The sequence below is a fragment of the Lissotriton vulgaris genome, chromosome 1_1 (assembly GCF_964263255.1).
Source record: "Lissotriton vulgaris chromosome 1_1, aLisVul1.2, whole genome shotgun sequence".
Lineage (NCBI taxonomy): Eukaryota > Metazoa > Chordata > Amphibia > Caudata > Salamandridae > Lissotriton > Lissotriton vulgaris.
In genome coordinates, this window is record NC_141685.1 from 95,286,749 (window position 1) to 95,303,924 (window position 17,176).

Sequence of the window (17,176 nt, forward strand, 5' to 3'; positions counted from 1 at the left end):
GACATCGACTGCAACACCTTTCGACAACGAAGTTTCCATTCCGGTCATCCAAGTGGGCCCTTGGGCCTATCGACGCCGTGCGTCCTGCACCATATGGAAAGGACTCCATTCCGAAAATGCCCGAAATGTCAAGCAAAGTTCCCACATAGCGACCACCACGAGGTTTGTAACTTCTGCCTGTCACCGGACCACAACGAGTCGACCTGCACAGCCTGTGCTTCCTTCCGCTCGAAGAAAACCATCCGAGACCGGAGGGCCCGTCGACACAAGATGAGGAGAACAGCTCCAGCACCGGAAGACATCTTCGACGAGGTTCCACTCGTTCCCGATGAAGACTCACCGGATCTCCTGATCATCTCCGAGGCAGATGACTCCGACGACTCCATTCCATCGGTTCAGCGCGTGAGTACTACTGCCCCGGCCACACATATGCCCAAACAGAAGGCAAAGGTCAGCACTCTGCCTGCTAGGCCCAGTCGAGACCAATCATCTACTTCGAAAGTCCCGCCTTCAGGCTCTACCCCCAAGAAATCTTCCACGCCAAGAGTCTTCCGTCGACTCAGAAAAAATGTCCTCCGCCTTCCGGTGCCTCGTCATCAAGCAAGACTCTGTCGGCACCGAAGCGAAAACACCCTTCGGCTCCGACACCCTCAGTAAAGCAGAAAAATAATGCAACTGCAAGCAACAAAACTATAAGCATCCCTAAACCTAGAAAGGTAGAAAATGGTTTGGCAGCCACCAAACATGACTTCCCCGTCTCCCTCCAGGAATTGTGGTAACAAATCTATAGCCCTTTCGCTCAGTCACTCGTGCTTTCTCTCAGAGAAATATATAAGGAATACACAGTGGACCTTGCAGGCAAATGAAAACAGAGCATTAGTACTTCTTAATACTTTTAAAGACAAAAACTTGGCTGCATCTGTTTTTATTGTATATACCATCTTTATGTTTTTTTTTATAGACTGTGCTGTATCTTTTTGACATCCCGATCTGCAGCAGGACTTCCCCGATTGAGCAGAGTAAGTATGTCAAGCCCCACATCCAGAGCTGTAGGGGCAAATTAGCAGACTAGTTGTTTGGAACCTGGCTATTTTATTTAGCCACTTATGTGTTGTCATCACAAACATTTCTCCTGCTTGGGGATTTTAATTATCGTGGAGAAGAATTTTTAGATATGGAAGTAGCAAAACTATTATCAGACTTAAAGACTTGAGGACTGCAACAAAAGATTACAGGCCCTACTCACTCGGCGGGCCATAATCTTGGACTTAATCTTCACCTCTACTGCACTGACTTGTGAAGCCCATGCCTTGACGTGGACTGACCACTCATTAATCTTCACCGCCTCTACTGCACTGGCTTGTGAAGCCCATGCCTTTGACGTGGACTGACCTCTCATTACTCTTCTCCGCCTCTACTGCACTGACTTGTGAAGCACATGCCTTTGACGTGGACTGACCCCTCATTACTCTTCACCACCTCTACTGCACTGACTTGTGAAGCCCATGCCTTTGACGTGGACTGACCTCTCATTAATCTTCACCACCTCTACTGCACTGACTTGTGAAGCCCATGCCTTTGACGTGGACTGACCTCTCATTACTCTTCACCACCTCTACTGCACTGACTTGTGAAGCCCATGCCTTGGACGTGGACTGACCACTCATTACTCTTCACCACCTCTACTGCACTGACTTGTGAAGCCCATGCCTTTGACGTGGACTGACCTCTCATTACTCTTCACCACCTCTACTGCACTGACTTGTGAAGCCCATGCCTTGGACGTGGACTGACCACTCATTACTCTTCACCACCTCTACTGCACTGACTTGTGAAGCCCATGCCTTTGACGTGGACTGACCTCTCATTACTCTTCACCACCTCTACTGCACTGACTTGTGAAGCCCATGCCTTGGACGTGGACTGACCACTCATTACTCTTCACCACCTCTACTGCACTGACTTGTGAAGCCCATGCCTTGGACGTGGACTGACCTCTCATTACTCTTCACCACCTCTACTGCACTGACCTGTGAAGCCCATGCCTTTGACGTGGACGACCACTCATTACTCTTCACCACCTCTACTGCACTGACTTGTGAAGCCCATGCCTTGGACGTGGACTGACCTCTCATTAATCTTCACCACCTCTCCTGCACTGACTTGTGAAGCCCATGCCTTCGACGTGGACTGACCACTCATTAATCTTCACCACCTCTCCTGCACTGACTTGTGAAGCCCCTGCCTTTGACGTGGACTGACCACTCATTACTCTTCACCACCTCTACTGCACTGACTTGTGAAGCCCATGACTGCCACCAGCTGCGTGGCCCAGTAATACTTGTGAATGCTCCGGACCGCCGGTCCACCTTAATCAACACCCCTCTGCAGCTTACTCAGCGTGAAGTGCCGCCATCCCACAACAGGAGCCGAAGTTTGCACAATGTACAGGAGACCCTGGAGGGCCATCACTTTAAATAGGGCCACCCGGCCCAGTGAGGAGAGCGGGAGCGCCCGCAAGTGTGGGGCATCCCAGCGAAGACGGTCTAATTTCGGGAGTGTGTTCCTGCCTGTGCTCTCTTGTAATGAACACAACCAAATATTTAAAGCCATGTAGTGCCACCCTAACTGTGCACCTAGAGAGCAGCCGCAGGGTCCCTGCCACCAGCAGGAATATTAAGGTCTTCTTCCAGTTGATATTATATCCTGATCAAGTGGAATACCCCATCTGAGAGGTCCTGGTGAACCCAAACATGTGTGAAGAGCATAGGAGACAAGGAGCATCCCTGTCGGACGGCAAAGACTCGGTAGACTGTATTATTGAGGCGCATGCTCGCTAGAGGAGCCACATACAAGAGCTTAACAGCAGCGCTACTGGTTCAGCTAAGGAATCCCCTATTGCATATGGTACTCCATTAAGGTCTCGGAGATTTAAGCGCGTTCCCTCGTGTGGTATAAAGCCCGATTGAGCAGGATGAACCACTGTTGCAATTACTGTCCGCAGGCAGATCGCCAGGGCGTTCGCAAGGACCTTAGTCTCAATATTAAGCGGGGAGATAAGTCTATAAGACCCACACTCAGTTGCTGGTTCGTCCTTTTTGGGATGACCGCCACCTCAGACATTCTTTGGTCCTCCGGGAGACACCCTTATTTTCAGACAGTCTGAAACATACTCTGGAGGCACTCCCTGATTTTATCCATCATGATTTTATATAATTATAACGGGAGCTCATCAGGCCCGTCGCTTGCTCTGTTTGCAAGGTTCCTATTGTCTTATTTATTTAGTCTACTATCAGGTCTTGGTCTAGTGCGTCTAGGTCCTTATTTGTTAGCATTGGCAGGGTCAGGTCTTTCAGGAATTCTCTCCCAGTATTTCCGTCCCCTTGTTGTCTGTGTCCTCAAGGATCCAGTTCCGTCCTTTGTCTTGTCTCTCTAACCATGTAGCAACTCATTGGCTTTATCACCGACATTATAGAGACATTGCATGAGTGCCGGCTATTTTCCATTAGTGCTCTTAATGTGGGCTGCTTCAGTTGATGCTGTAATGGGAGAGAAACTGATTCCCCACTTGCCAAGCGAACCTCCAGGAAAGCACATTCCGTGTCCTGAGCCTCGCACTTCAATTTACGTTCCATCGACATTCTCCCAATCAAGGCTTGTGACTGGCCTCGAATCACTGCCTTGAATTCACCCTATAGCATGCAAGCTGATTCAATAGGCCGCCCATTCTCCCTAAAATTGAATTCTGCTCTATCTCTCATACATAAAGTGTGGCAGGGTATGCTCAGACGTGAGTCCCTTACTCACTTTGCCACTGGATTCAAGCAAGCCCGGCCGAAGACGGCTGAAATGCCAGAAACCGGTCCCTAGAAGCTTGTTTCCGGTCCATGGAAGGCATGGCTTGGCAGTTCAGGCTGGACTGTTCCCATGAGGCACAGGGTCAGACTGATTTGCATATGGCCATGTCTGAACTGGGGTGGCAGAGTGGGCTAAAGAACGGTGATGGATTAAACCCAGATCTGTGGACTGGGTGTGAGTGTTTGATTGGTTCAGATGCTCCGTCCATCACCCCACCCTTTTGTACCACTTTTGGCCGCCATAAGTATGGTAGGGTATGCTCAGACATGAATCCCTTGCTCACTTTGCCACTGGATTCAAGCAAGCCGGGCCGAAGACGGCTGAAATGCCAGAAACCGGTCCCCGGAAGCTTGTTTTCGCTCCAGGGAAGGCATGGCTTGGCAGTTCGGGCTGGACTGTTCCCATGAGGCACAGGGGCAGACTGATTTGCATATGGCCATGTCTGAACTGGGGTGGCAGAGTGGGCTAAAGAACGGTGATGGATTAAACTCAGATCTGTGGACTGGGTGTCAGTGTTTGATTGGTTCAGATGCTCCGTCCATCACCACCCCCTTTTGTACCACTATCTCTCATACAAGCTTTGAACATCTTGTCTTTTAAATATCACGGATCAACCATTGGGGGTTGGATGAAGTCCACAACCGGACCATCGAGTTGCACCTCCACCACCGAATGGTCTGAGATTCCCCCTGCTATGTGCGTAACAGCTCTAAAATCAACTTTATGGACAGTCTCGGTGAAAGGATGGTGCAGGCATGCCAGACTACCATGTGCTGCAGATAGGTGCGTCCGGTTCTGATACCCTGTTCCCCTCTGGGGGCATTTAGGAGTATCATGAATATAGTATAGGTGCAGTTCTGTCACTCCAGTCACCCCAATGCGTATATGCTCTGTCGTAAGCGTCTTATCCTTCCACTGGATGAGTCAGTCTTGTCTGGGTCTCTTTCCCATTTCCCGGCACTTGAATGGCACGCCCGAGCACTCGAGAGAGCAGTGACCCACCAGCAGGCTTTTGTGGAGCGCTTTTGTCCTGGATATAGGGCTGCATACAGTAGGGCACTCACTCTGTCTTTTCTTTGCCTTTACCTGAAGATCAGTAGTCCCAAGGTAGCAGTCACACCTGGCCTGTTGGTAAGTGCAGCCCCTCTGGAGGCCCGACCGTCAGCAATTGAGCCCACATTGTGGCCGGCTGGACTACAGGCGTAAGCTCAGACATGGTGTTCGACACTGGAGTAGTTGTAGTCCCTCATGGGCCTCTGACACAGAGTAGCCAGAAATTCAGCAGCTAAAAGCCCAACAAAGGCTCTCCAGAAAGCCAGTAGACTCAGACCCTGTTGTGTTAGGAATTTGGCAAATGCAACCTTGAACACGCCTTTGGCAGCACACAATCATCCAACTGGGCCTCAACAATCACGTTGTCGTGGAGTTTTATTTTCTGCCTTGAATTGTTGGGAGAGTCTTGGCGGGGGAGGAGGGAGTCCCTCAGACTAGCTGGTCCTGCTGGATGGCTTTCTGGCCCGCCCTTCAAATACGAGGATGTGTCGGACCTTGCTTTTTCCAGGACAGCCTTGTCCTCCTGCTGGATAGTCAAACTCCCTTCCCTTTCTTACCAGACAGGCAGGCTTCTAGGCAGACTTCTAGGCTCTTCAGGACAGGTACACAGCTTCTCCATTAAGTAATTCAGCCTGCAGGTGATGTCCCCTCAACTTAGATAGACTGTCAGGCTGACACCATCCCTGGTGGCACAGCAGGCACCTGGGTACTTTGTAGAGCACATTATTCCTTGGTAACAGAGGACTTTGAACTAGGGTTTAAAAGAGGGATAGATGGTCCCACTGGTATACACAACTGGCAGGCAGGAGATGCGGTTTACTCTGTCGCTCTCTCACATTGCATTTATGCTACGCACACCAATACCCTAAACACGCACTTGATGTTAGTGCAAAGTCTGGGCGCAGGTATAGAAATGGAGCATTCCATGGGTGTGTCAGTAGGAAGCCACTCCACTGACCATGATGCAAAGATCTCATCAGGCTATTGATCCTTACAACAGGGTGCATTGCCACCAGCGCTCTAGTTGGTAAACCCATGACAGTCCTCTGCCTTAAATAAGGGCACCCTTGGTGTGACCCTCCAGGTCAAAAGACCGGTCCAAGACCTCTCGTAGTCCCTTGTTAGAGGTTGCACAGTACTGCGGTGGCAGAAAAATCTCATGTAATTGTTTTGTGGTAGATTAATCCCAGTAACATGCAGTTACAAGTTTGACGCCATGGACTGGGGAGTTGCCATGAGGAACACATTCTTCTGCCTGTCAAACCACATGCCATTCACTATTTCATAGTGTTTTACTGCTTTTATTTACCACTAGTTTTAAGCAGGTGGTAGATAAAAGCATGTGGTTGGTTGGGGAGAGAGGGGTGAAGCGGGGGAGGGAAGGGTAAAGAAATGTCCAACAAAGGGAAGAATTGTGTGTTTCCCCCAGTTTGTAAAAAAACAGCATATGTCTTGGCTGCTTCTGCTGCACCCAGAGTCTTGTGCGTCTTTTCAGTCTAATTTTCCTGTCTGGAAAAAAATGGTGTCCTGTTTTTCTGCACCCGGTACATCCAGGTGCAGAAAAACCTAACAACTGATAATCAGGTGGAATAAAATGAACACATGAAAGTACTCCTTAATGTCATTGCTCTTGATTCATAATCTGGACCATAGTTGAGGGATAGGTCTAGGCATAGTCCTCGCAGCACACAATAGATTTGCTTGAGGCAGAGGCCAAAACTCAAAAGTCAGGATACCAGATACAAGTTGGTGGTAACTCAGGGCAGGGGAAAACGCCTGTTGTCCATGGAGGGGTCATTCCTGTCCCAGAATTCTAGATTAAAAATTAATTAATAGTATCCTTTTTTAAATATCTGTTTGGAGCCAGTCCGTATGACTTTAATGTCTGCCTTTGGGGTTCTATGTTACAAGTCCATAGGGTGCATGTATCCTTTGTGAGCTTCATAAAATGTTGAAAATTCTATAAATCCTCACTCCTACATCCAAGTACTCTCAGGCTACTATTCTACACTCTGCTCTGTATGAAAAACAGCTCAACATTTTCAAAATTCTGCAACTCTGCATTGATTTGGCTTGCAAATTATATTTCTGGAAATTTTCATGTATTAACTATTTAATTTTAATACTATAGGTGATTGAAATTACTGACGAAGAAAGCAAGATTCAGCACCAGGCAACTGAAGTCAGTGCCATAAGAAGGATTATTTTGAAAAACTGAAGGACATCCAGCATTCTACGTTTAAAAAATTTCCAAAATCTAGGTGTGGCGAGGAAGTGGGAGCTGAGGAAAGTACTATACTGTCAGTGAAGTCTCTAATTTAGCATTTCATTAGTCCAGAGCAAAGCCATATCTGTGCACAGAATAACCTACATCTAAAACATCATGTAATCCCAGAGAGGAAGCACACACTGCATAAAAGAGAGTTATAATAAAAGGTTTCTTCTGCAGACCATCAAAGAAAAGACGCTGAGAGAAGACTCCGAAGCTGACACGTTAACAACCAAAAGATTGGAAAATCACCTTTGTTCAACAACCGTTTTTAGCCAGTTATGCAAGTTTGAGACTATCTGCCTCGGGATAGAACACCTCGACCCACTCTGCTCACTCTTGCGAAAACCTTAAAAATTCACCACTTTATTGTGTTCATGACCATCTCAGATTGTTTCCTTTTTATTGTGTACTGTTCTGTAATTCTATGTAAATTGCCTCAACATTATCTGCTGTGCATGAGGGATATGTAAAACTGTTAAAGATAAAAATGGATTAAATGAGCACAGTTGCGCTGTAGGTAATATAAATAAATCCTCGTCTTCAGAACTACAAACCTTAACCTTACACCAAACATAGAAAGAGTAAAAGGAACTGATGTTCTGAGACTCGTGATCCACAATAGTACTGTGCACGTTCTAACGCCCTCAGTTACTGCCATTACATCAGTGCAAAAAGGTACTTATCAGTTTAATCATTAAATATCAGACTAACACCTTATCACTGCATTGCTAAGAACCTATACAAATAGATTTGAGAAAATCTTCAGTCACAAAATAAGTTGCTGCCGGAGAGCCTAGACCTAAAGACTATTATCTGCTAGAAACATTTCGACATGTGTTACAGGGCTGCTTCCAGACATATTTTGCTCAATTCAAGTGTTAAGAAGATTACACACAATTTCTTATAGAGATAAATGCTGAACATTATCTAAACAAGCCTGACTCTAAAATCAGGTTCCCTCTTACCGTGGCATATAAGCAAGAGAAAACAAAACATAGAGATATTAACTCTAGGAATACACCTTATAAAAACAATAACTGTGCGAACAAATTCAGTGTTCAAAACCGCCTCAATCAAGGTAAAATAACCTAAGTTGGGGAAAAAAGTTACATGTGCCAGAAAAGATACAGCCCTAAATCTTATCTCACAGAATTTGACAGAATGCACACTGGGGGGAACCACTTTCAGTGCAATGTATGCCAAAAAAGTTTCAGACGTAAATCTTATCTCACTGAACATATAAAAATCCACACTGGGGAAAACCCTTATCAGTGCTCTGAATGCCAGGAAAGGTTTTGTAACAAAGAAAGCCTTTCTCAACATGCAATAACCCATTCTGTGGAACAACCTTATCAGTGCTCTGAATGCCAGAAATGTTTCAGTGTAAAAAGTAGTCTCACACGGCATAGAAAGATCCACACTGGGGAAAAGCCTTATCAGTGCTCTGAATGCCACAAATGTTTCAGTGAAAAAAGCGTTCTCAATCAGCATATAAGAACGCACACTGGGGAAAAACCTTATCAGTGCACTGAATGCCACAAATGTTTCAGTGATAAAAGCGTTCTCAGTCGGCATACAAGAACCCACACTGGGGAAAAACCTTATCAGTGCTCTGAATGCCAGAAATGTTTCAGTGAAAAACGCGAGCTCACGGTGCATATAAAAACCCACACTGGGGAAAAACCTTATCAGTGCTCTGAATGCCACAAATGTTTCAGTGTAAAAAGCAATCTCACTCAGCATATAAGAACCCACACTGGGGAAAAACCTTATCAGTGCTCTGAATGCCACAGATGTTTCAGTGAAAAAATCAGACTCACTGAGCATATAAGAACCCACACTGGGGAAAAACCTTATCAGTGCTCTGAATGCCACAAATGTTTCAGTGAAAAAAGCGGTCTCAGTCAGCATATAAGAATCCACACTGGGGAAAAGCCTTATCAGTGCTCTGAATGCCACAAATGTTTCAGTGAAAGAAGCGGTCTCAGTCAGCATATAAGAACCCACACTGGGGAAAAACCTTATCAGTGCTCTGAATGCCACAATTGTTTCAGTGAAAAAAGCAGTCTCACTCAGCATATAAGAATCCACACTGGGGAAAAGCCTTATCAGTGCTCTGAATGCCAGAAATGTTTCAGTGAAAAAAGCAATCTCACTCAGCATATAAGAACACACACTGGGGAAAAACCATATCAGTGCTCCGAATGCCTAAAATGTTTCAGCCGTAAATCGCATCTCACTGGACATGTGAGAATTCACACTGGTGCATAAAATTATCAGTGCTCTAAAGGTCAGTAAAGATTCAGAGGTAGTGATGGTTACAAGTGCCATAAGAAAACACACCATCAAAATAATTCAGTGCTCAGCACGCCAGAAAAACATCAATTTTATACTCAATCTCACTCTACATGAGCAGACGGACACACGGGAAAAACATTACCAACGCTGTGAATGCCAGAAATTCCTATTTGACAGGCACATCCTCACTAACCAAAAGCGACTCCATACTGATGAAAACCTTATGAGTGCTCTGAATGCCAGAAAAGCTCCAGAGAAAAAAACGCTATCTCACCATGAGAAACTCCACACTAGAGAAAATCCTTATGTCATAAAAGGTTGAATCTGAAAGACTGTTCTGCTTCATGAGAGATCCCACTCTGGGGAAAAACCTTATGAGTGTTCGAAATGCAAACAAAGTTTTGGTTACAAATTACTTCTAACTTGTCATGAGCGAACTCACACGGGGGAAAAAAGCCTTATATGTGTTCTGAATGTCAGATAAGGTTCAATCACGAATACAATGTCATTTCACATGAGAGAATTCACACTGGTCTAAAGCCTTATACAGGAAAGGAAAGCCAGAAACGTTATACTCAGAAAGGAAACCTCACTAAACATGAGAAATGCATTCACACCAGGTGAAAAGCAAGGCGTATCTTGAGTTGTAGAAAAGCTTCTAACAACCTGATTTTACATGAGAGAGCACATATTGAAGTTGCAATAGGATTCATCAAGAAATTCTTGCAGGATAACTTAGGCTGCCCGCATGCAACCTCCAAAGAAATTTCAGGCCTTGAAGTTTTTTTAATTGCAACAAAATCCACAATTTGAGTATCTGAAAGTTACAAAACTCTCAAGGTCTTTACTTTACACAGAGAAGTGTTAGTGCTTGCAAAAATCAACTAATTGCCAAAAAAATCACAATATTAATGTCTTAAATTTTACTCCACCCAAAATGCTTCTACTCACCCTTGTTTCTTAACATATGACTGATATCTATATTTTTATGATAAGATTAAGCATAGGTAGAGTTCCTCAATGAAGAAATCCCGCAAAGTGACAAAAAAACTCTGGCCCTCTACTCGGAGTTCCGCGAGCAGCGGAGTGCGTTAGGGTTATGCCCTTCTTGGTGATTTTGATCTCCGGGTGTTTGTCCCGCCCTGTAAAAATAATTGCAAAAGGCACCATGTGCAGCACAAGAGGGTGCAGTTGCTTCTACTCGAGCGGCAGCTTTGTCAATGTGAAGGAAGGTTTCTCAATGCGAGTGGTTGTGACCTGCCGCGACCACTTGCATTGAGAAATCCGACGACCAACTTTGAGAAATCTCGCCAGGAGGTTGATTTTGCTCGCCAACTAGACCTTGCTACGCTCCATGGAGCAGAGTTTTTAGGACTCTACGAGCTCCGCTGAGTTCACCACCCAGAATTAGATAATATACAACAGCAGGAAAACATAACAAACCAGTTCATTGCTTCAGTAACGCTCTTTCTGGTGGATACTCCTTTACCTGCAGATTCCTTACCGTGTGAATATTCCCCACACACCAGACTGGATCCTCAAACTATAAAGCAGTCCTGCTGCATGCAGTAGGAGACATCATGCAGCTCAGTGTCGACATCATTCTGCTCCAGAAGTGACAAGCGTAGACGCATAGAAGCACTTCCCATGCGCACTGTGTACAACTACAGAGGCCTATGAGTTAATTATCTCACAGGTCTGTATCACATATGCAGGCCCTGGCCAGATATTAATTCACCATTTTTATCATGATTAGAATTCAGATGAGGCCTTTTCATTTCAAAAAATTCTAATTGTATTCTCAGCAGCAAGTGTATATATAAAGTGTTGAGTGATGACTGCGCAGTGCTCAAGATGAAAGTGATATGATGATAAAACCGTCCGATCCACATTTTGTACACAAAAACAGGGCTGAAAATACTTTCGTACAATACAAGTTATGCAAAGGCGATTCTTAGAAGACATAATTTATATGAAATAGTCCCTGTATAGTCAATGTTTCGACCGTTACAGTTAATTACCGTGGTCTCATCAGGACTGTAGATCGCCGCCTCTCCAATATGCTTCTCAACTATATTCAATACAACCCAGTAAGGATTCTTCTGTATCTGGGAGGAACTCACATTCAACTAAGCAGTTCCAGTGCCCGTTCGTCGGACCAAACAACTGCAGCAGGTGAATCCTCGGCTCACTGTCAAACAAGTTCAAGTGTGACACTTCCTAATGTTGCCATCGTCATTGACTGTCTTGTCTGTGAGAAGCTGCACCAGCCCTCCTGTGATGGTGGGCCGGAAGACCTTCACCGCCAAGTGAAATGCTCGCAACTCCAACAGCTTGTTGTGGAGTTGGGTCTCTGCCGGTGATAAGGGTTCCCTAGTCTCTGTCTCCCATATGGCCATCCCAACCCAGAAGTGATCCATCCGTCACCACTGTTAAGTCTGGGTGGAATAGGGAGAGAGGTCTGCCACTGGCATGATCTAATTCACTGGAGAAAATGTTGGATTCTGCCAACAATAGGGTGAGTCAGCGTCTGGAAGGACACAAACAGGTTTTGCAGCTGCACCAGTTGTATAGGCAGGTCACTCAGTGGCATGATGTCCTGGACGTTGCCTTTATGTGCCATGGCCATGAAAGAACTGGGAGACCTGTTGGGTTTGCAGCAGGGTCTGGTGCTGGCAGTGTTGAAAAACCCCACTGTAGCCAAAAAAGGACGAGATTTGTGATGAAATTGCGTGGCGGAGGGAGATAAGCAGTAAGGAGGCGCACTGATTGTATACCCCCCACCTGACAGGATGGTGACAGACCCCAACCACCTGCAGGGGAAACGTGCCACCTCATCTCATAGCTGCCAGGTGCTTTACTATGTAAGCAGAATGGTGGTTTACAACTGCGCTTACGTTGGGGCACCACATGTTTTTTCCAGCATAGTTTGTCCAACTGCCTCTCAAACTTTGTGGAGGAATCGGGCTATCTTCAACCCAACCAAGCAGGATTCCGGCCTGGTCATTCTACCGAGGCAGTAATATTGGCCGTCCAGAACACCTTGACCAATGCTGACAAAAATCTTCATCAAGACCTGGTACTTCTTGATTTGTCCGCCGCATTCGACACGGTTGACTATTCTATTCTGGTCAACCGTGTCGAACAGGCAGGCCTTAGAGACTCTGCTCTAGCCTGGCTGAAATCGTTCATTTCTGAACGTACTCAGTCTGTCCGCCTAGGCTCTTTTTCTGCTGCTAAAATCAAGTCCTTTTGCGGGGTCCCCCAAGGCTCTTCGTTATCTCCCTTATTGTTTAATTTGTATATGCGGCCCCTTCTTTTTGCTTTAAGAAAGCACAAAGTCACTGTATACAATTATGCAGATGACTTGCAGCTAGTCTTCGTACTTAATTCTCCAAATGCTGTGGAGGATTTTCAAGCCACTATGACTTTAATCCAGAGTTGGATGTCCTCAAATCATCTTAAATTAAACCCGGGGAAAACTGAGCTGATCCTGCCCGGTAAGAGCGAAATCAGTTGGAGCCCTAATTTCTGGCCTGTTGATATGGGTCTCCCCCCTAAGAAATCTCTGACTGTAAAAAGTCTGGGGATAACCATCAATGAGGACCTCACGTTAAAATCCCAAATTGGAACCGTAGTTTCCTCTGGATTTTTTCAATTGAGGAAAATTAAGAAAATCGCACACTTCCTCACCCATTCCGCCCTAATTCAGGCGGTCATGGCCCTAGTCCTCTCCCACATCGACTTCTCAAACAGTCTCTATCTTGGCCTACCTGTAGGCCAACTTAGAAGACTGCAGTACTTGCAGAACCAGGCCGCCAGGCTGATCTGCAATGTACCCAAATGGGAATCGATTAAATCAGGCTTAGAGACCCTGCACTGGCTACCTGTGGCTCAAAGAGCCAAATTCAAAGCTGGGTGTATCATCTTCAAGGCATTGCAAGGCAAGGGACCTCTATTCATCAGACAGCTGATTGGAAGATATGTTCCTTTACGCAGTCTGAGATCAGCCCACAAAGACCTACTTGAGGTACCACGCTTTAAGAAAAAACGACAAGGAGGCAGCAGCTTCCATTTTTTAGCAGCTACCCTATGGAATTCTCTGCCACTAGCCCTCAGACAGAGTAAGGACCTCCTTGCCTTTAGAAAGGCATTTAAGACTCACCTCTTCACACAGGCATACTTGAAATAAAGATTCTCGCAGACTCACCCCTTGTTATGTTTTTTATCTCTTTCCAGCGCCAAGAAGCTCTTGGGCGTATGTGCGCTTTATACATTTTTAATAACATAACATAACATAACATAATTTGTTGTACTCCCCCTGTGTGGGATGACAGCACCCGCCGAAGACTGCACCATTGTGTAGTCTGGGACAGTGCACCTTCCCTGTAATTCTGAACTGGGTCTTTAAATATGGTCAATTTTCTGTGCCTATTTAATTCAGGTATACAAAGAATGTGGTACTACTTGTATACTAGGGTAGGTCAAGGAAGATTGAATTTCTAAGGTGGCGGAAACGTTTTTGTCAAAGTGCTTTATTCCCTAAACACCCTCCCGTACCCTGAACATAATGAGATTACGTAGATTACACCTCTGTGTGCCGAATGCTGCCATTTGCATTTCAAGACCAGTGATTAATGTGGCTTTATTAAGTTCAAAGCCATTAGGCATTCCCGACCTGTCTGATCAAGCTGCATTTGTACATAGGCCTTCCTATATTATGAGATTTATTCCTGCTTCAGTCTTTAATTGCGATGAATACTGTAATACCCAGGCATGAAGTCATCGTCGAACTGTTTAAATAATCCATCTGTCTTGCCACCTCTTCCCCTCTGCATCCTTAACCAGTGGCCTAGCCAGTGTGCCCTGGGCCTCAAGGTAAGAAAGGAAATGTGACCCCTGCCCTCTGTTTGGATTGTGGAAAACAGCAATAATCATTGTTCTGTGGGCCCCTCAGGCCTCTGTTTGAACTGTGACAAACAGCAGTTATCAGGGTTCAGTGGGCCTTTAAGGCATCTGGGACCTGGTGCCACCGCACCTGCTGCACTAATAGGAAGCTAAGCCCCTGCCCTTACCAACTTTTATTCTAGCACAACTGGAGAACCGAAACAGCCAAGTACTGATCTGGCCATATCTGCAGGCATGCAGCCTGCCTCTTCCACTGAAGGGATTTAGGTCGCTTGAAAGCAGCATGCAGGAAACAACTATTATCTGAGGCAAAGTCAACCAACACCTCGTCTGTTCCAACCTGAATCCGTTTAAAACCAGGGACGAAAAACAGTTCATCGTCATCCCTTACTTATCAGAAGGGTAAAATAGATTCATCTAACATTACAGTGTACCACATAAAAAAATGTGATTCTGTTTACAAATTAGAACTAGCATGCATATAGAAAGGGGAGCCTTTGGCCAAAATAGCCATTTTCCCTACCCATACTTTTAACACAGCTTATACAAAAATGCTAATTACATTGTCATCCGGAAATAGTCATTAGCGCCTACTCATAAGCAAATGCCACTTAGAATTGTCTTTTACTTCAAGCTTTCAAAAGTAAATTGATTTAAAAGCAGTATTGAATTTGTTGACATTATGTACTTTTACCAAAATTAGGAGCATCAATTTTATGACACACCATCGAAAAAAGGAGTTGTTTATATATACTAAACCTTCAGAAACGTTCGATTAACCAGTTACAAAGTCACGTCTAGCTTAGTTAGTTTATAGTCTTTTTTTTTAATTGAAATTATTTTACATTGTTGCTGGATCTGCATGACTAAACACTTATAAGGCCTCAAAGACGAGACCTATTGGCTATGCCAATGCTTGTTAGTGATTGAGTACATTGAGCAGCAGAACTTTTGAATGCCGCAAACACCTCTTTGGAGGGTTAATATGCTGAAACATGTTGACCTCTTATTGACTCTAACAGTGCATATATGTTTATCCCACAGTGCCCTGTTTTTAATACTGGCCCAGGGGCTTACAAATAATGGAAACCACATACCCTTTAGCAAGTTTTAACTTTCACTCTGCTGCCCACACTACCCTGAGCTCATTATTGTGGTATTTAGTATACCTTTCTTTACGACAAAACATGCCCGAACTCCTCCCTCTCAGTGAGGGGGTTGTATCACAGTGCATGGAGATACCTAATAAGGAAGCGTGCCAACTATGGTGGGCGAGGGATATTTCATCTTAGCTAGGTCTTCATTTGAAACAGTAATCCTCAGAGACCCAAGGGTTTCTTGATTGTGGTAGAAATACATTTTTACCCCTTCATTGTACGTTCAAGCACAGACCATTGCATGAAATGTTATGATCTATGTAGGGAAAATACTCTGTGCACTGAGAAAATGTGTTAAAATAACAGAAAGTTGATAATCGCATTTAATACCTTCTCAAACTTGGATTTATCTAGAAGAGAAGTCTGTTAATTCTAGCAGATGTTTGATACCACAAGATATAAGAAATAAGGGGATCTTTATCTGATATCTTTATCTGTAAATTATCTGAAATTATTGAACATAAACTTATGCACTTATTATTTCTAAAGATAAAGGAAGTTCTATATTTCTCTTTTCTAAACTAACCCCAGTGCGTATGACTACAATAACCACCTCTCTCAAATCAATATTGTGCTTGTTTAGTGAGAAACCAGGAACTGCGCATCAGTATTTTTCTTAGGAAGCTTCAAGTTAGAGAGTGAAATCACTTTTTAGAATGCCCCAAAAATTGTGATAAAGATATTTCAATATGTTTGACATAATTAATAGGTACATTTCATTATAATATTGAAATGGGAAATAACAGGAACAAATATTTACACAACATTACAAAAATATTAGCAATATAGGAAATACTGCAGTTCATGAATTAATAATCCATTTGGTAAAAGTGGTTGCTTGTAGAGTTCTCACACTACTGTGTCTGTGATTGCTTTTAAATAAAGGCATTTTTAATGAACCCCACTTTACTTACAGATTTACAAATGTCCTCTTGGGTTACTAACTCCTGTTACTGTTTTCAGCCCACATATGGTTTCAAAGCTTAATACATACCTTAAGGATGTATTAAATATTCAGAAGGGAAACTATTAACATTCCCCTTCCAAATTCTGAATTGTTAAATGGGCTTAGTACATTTAAAAAAGGGGTTAAGCATTTACAAACTCTGTGAATTACCGAACCAGTGGATTTTTTAAACAATAAACCCCTTGGTACCTGAGGCCATTTTTCTCAATTCCCTCCAAATTAAGTTTACTAATAATGTTAGTTTAATGATAACCGGTGCACGTACCTATTTAGTGTTAGTGTTGCTTCAGATCAAATAAAAACCATCACACATAACTCTTATACAATACTTAAAGACAGAATTGCTGACATCCAGCTTTAATGTTTTGTTAAATATATTTGCAAATGTCGTCACTTAAACAGGAAAGCAGCTAAAGCAGTCTCTGGACATAAAATAGGATTTAATCATAATCTTTAGATACATTTTCTGAGTTTCAGAAACAATGTGTGTCATCTGGGTTTACTCCAATCCACTATAATAAACATATTCAATCCTTTCAGATTTGATCTGTTTGTACTGGTTTCTATTGCAGACAATAATCAAGATTTAGAGCAAGGGTCAATCCCACCCATGGCTTTTAAAATCTATTTATCAATGATCTCTATTAGTGTTATCGCAACTAA

General features: G+C 44.1%; 1 protein-coding gene across 1 annotated transcript; it reads left to right on the forward strand.

Moving 5' to 3' along the window:
* The first annotated feature begins 8,288 nt into the window (after positions 1-8,288).
* LOC147737539 (uncharacterized) lies at positions 8,289-9,454 on the forward strand. The gene has a single exon (XM_086936260.1). The coding sequence runs from the start codon at positions 8,294-8,296 to the stop codon at positions 9,452-9,454; it is 1,161 nt and encodes a 386-aa protein (XP_086792386.1). The 5' UTR covers positions 8,289-8,293.
* The last annotated feature ends 7,722 nt before the right edge of the window (positions 9,455-17,176 follow it).

Bases quoted from the DNA above. Each gene is read 5' to 3' on its own strand.
- LOC147737539 (XM_086936260.1), top strand. From the start codon at position 8,294: ATGTGCCAGAAAAGATACAGCCCTAAATCTTATCTCACAGAATTTGAC.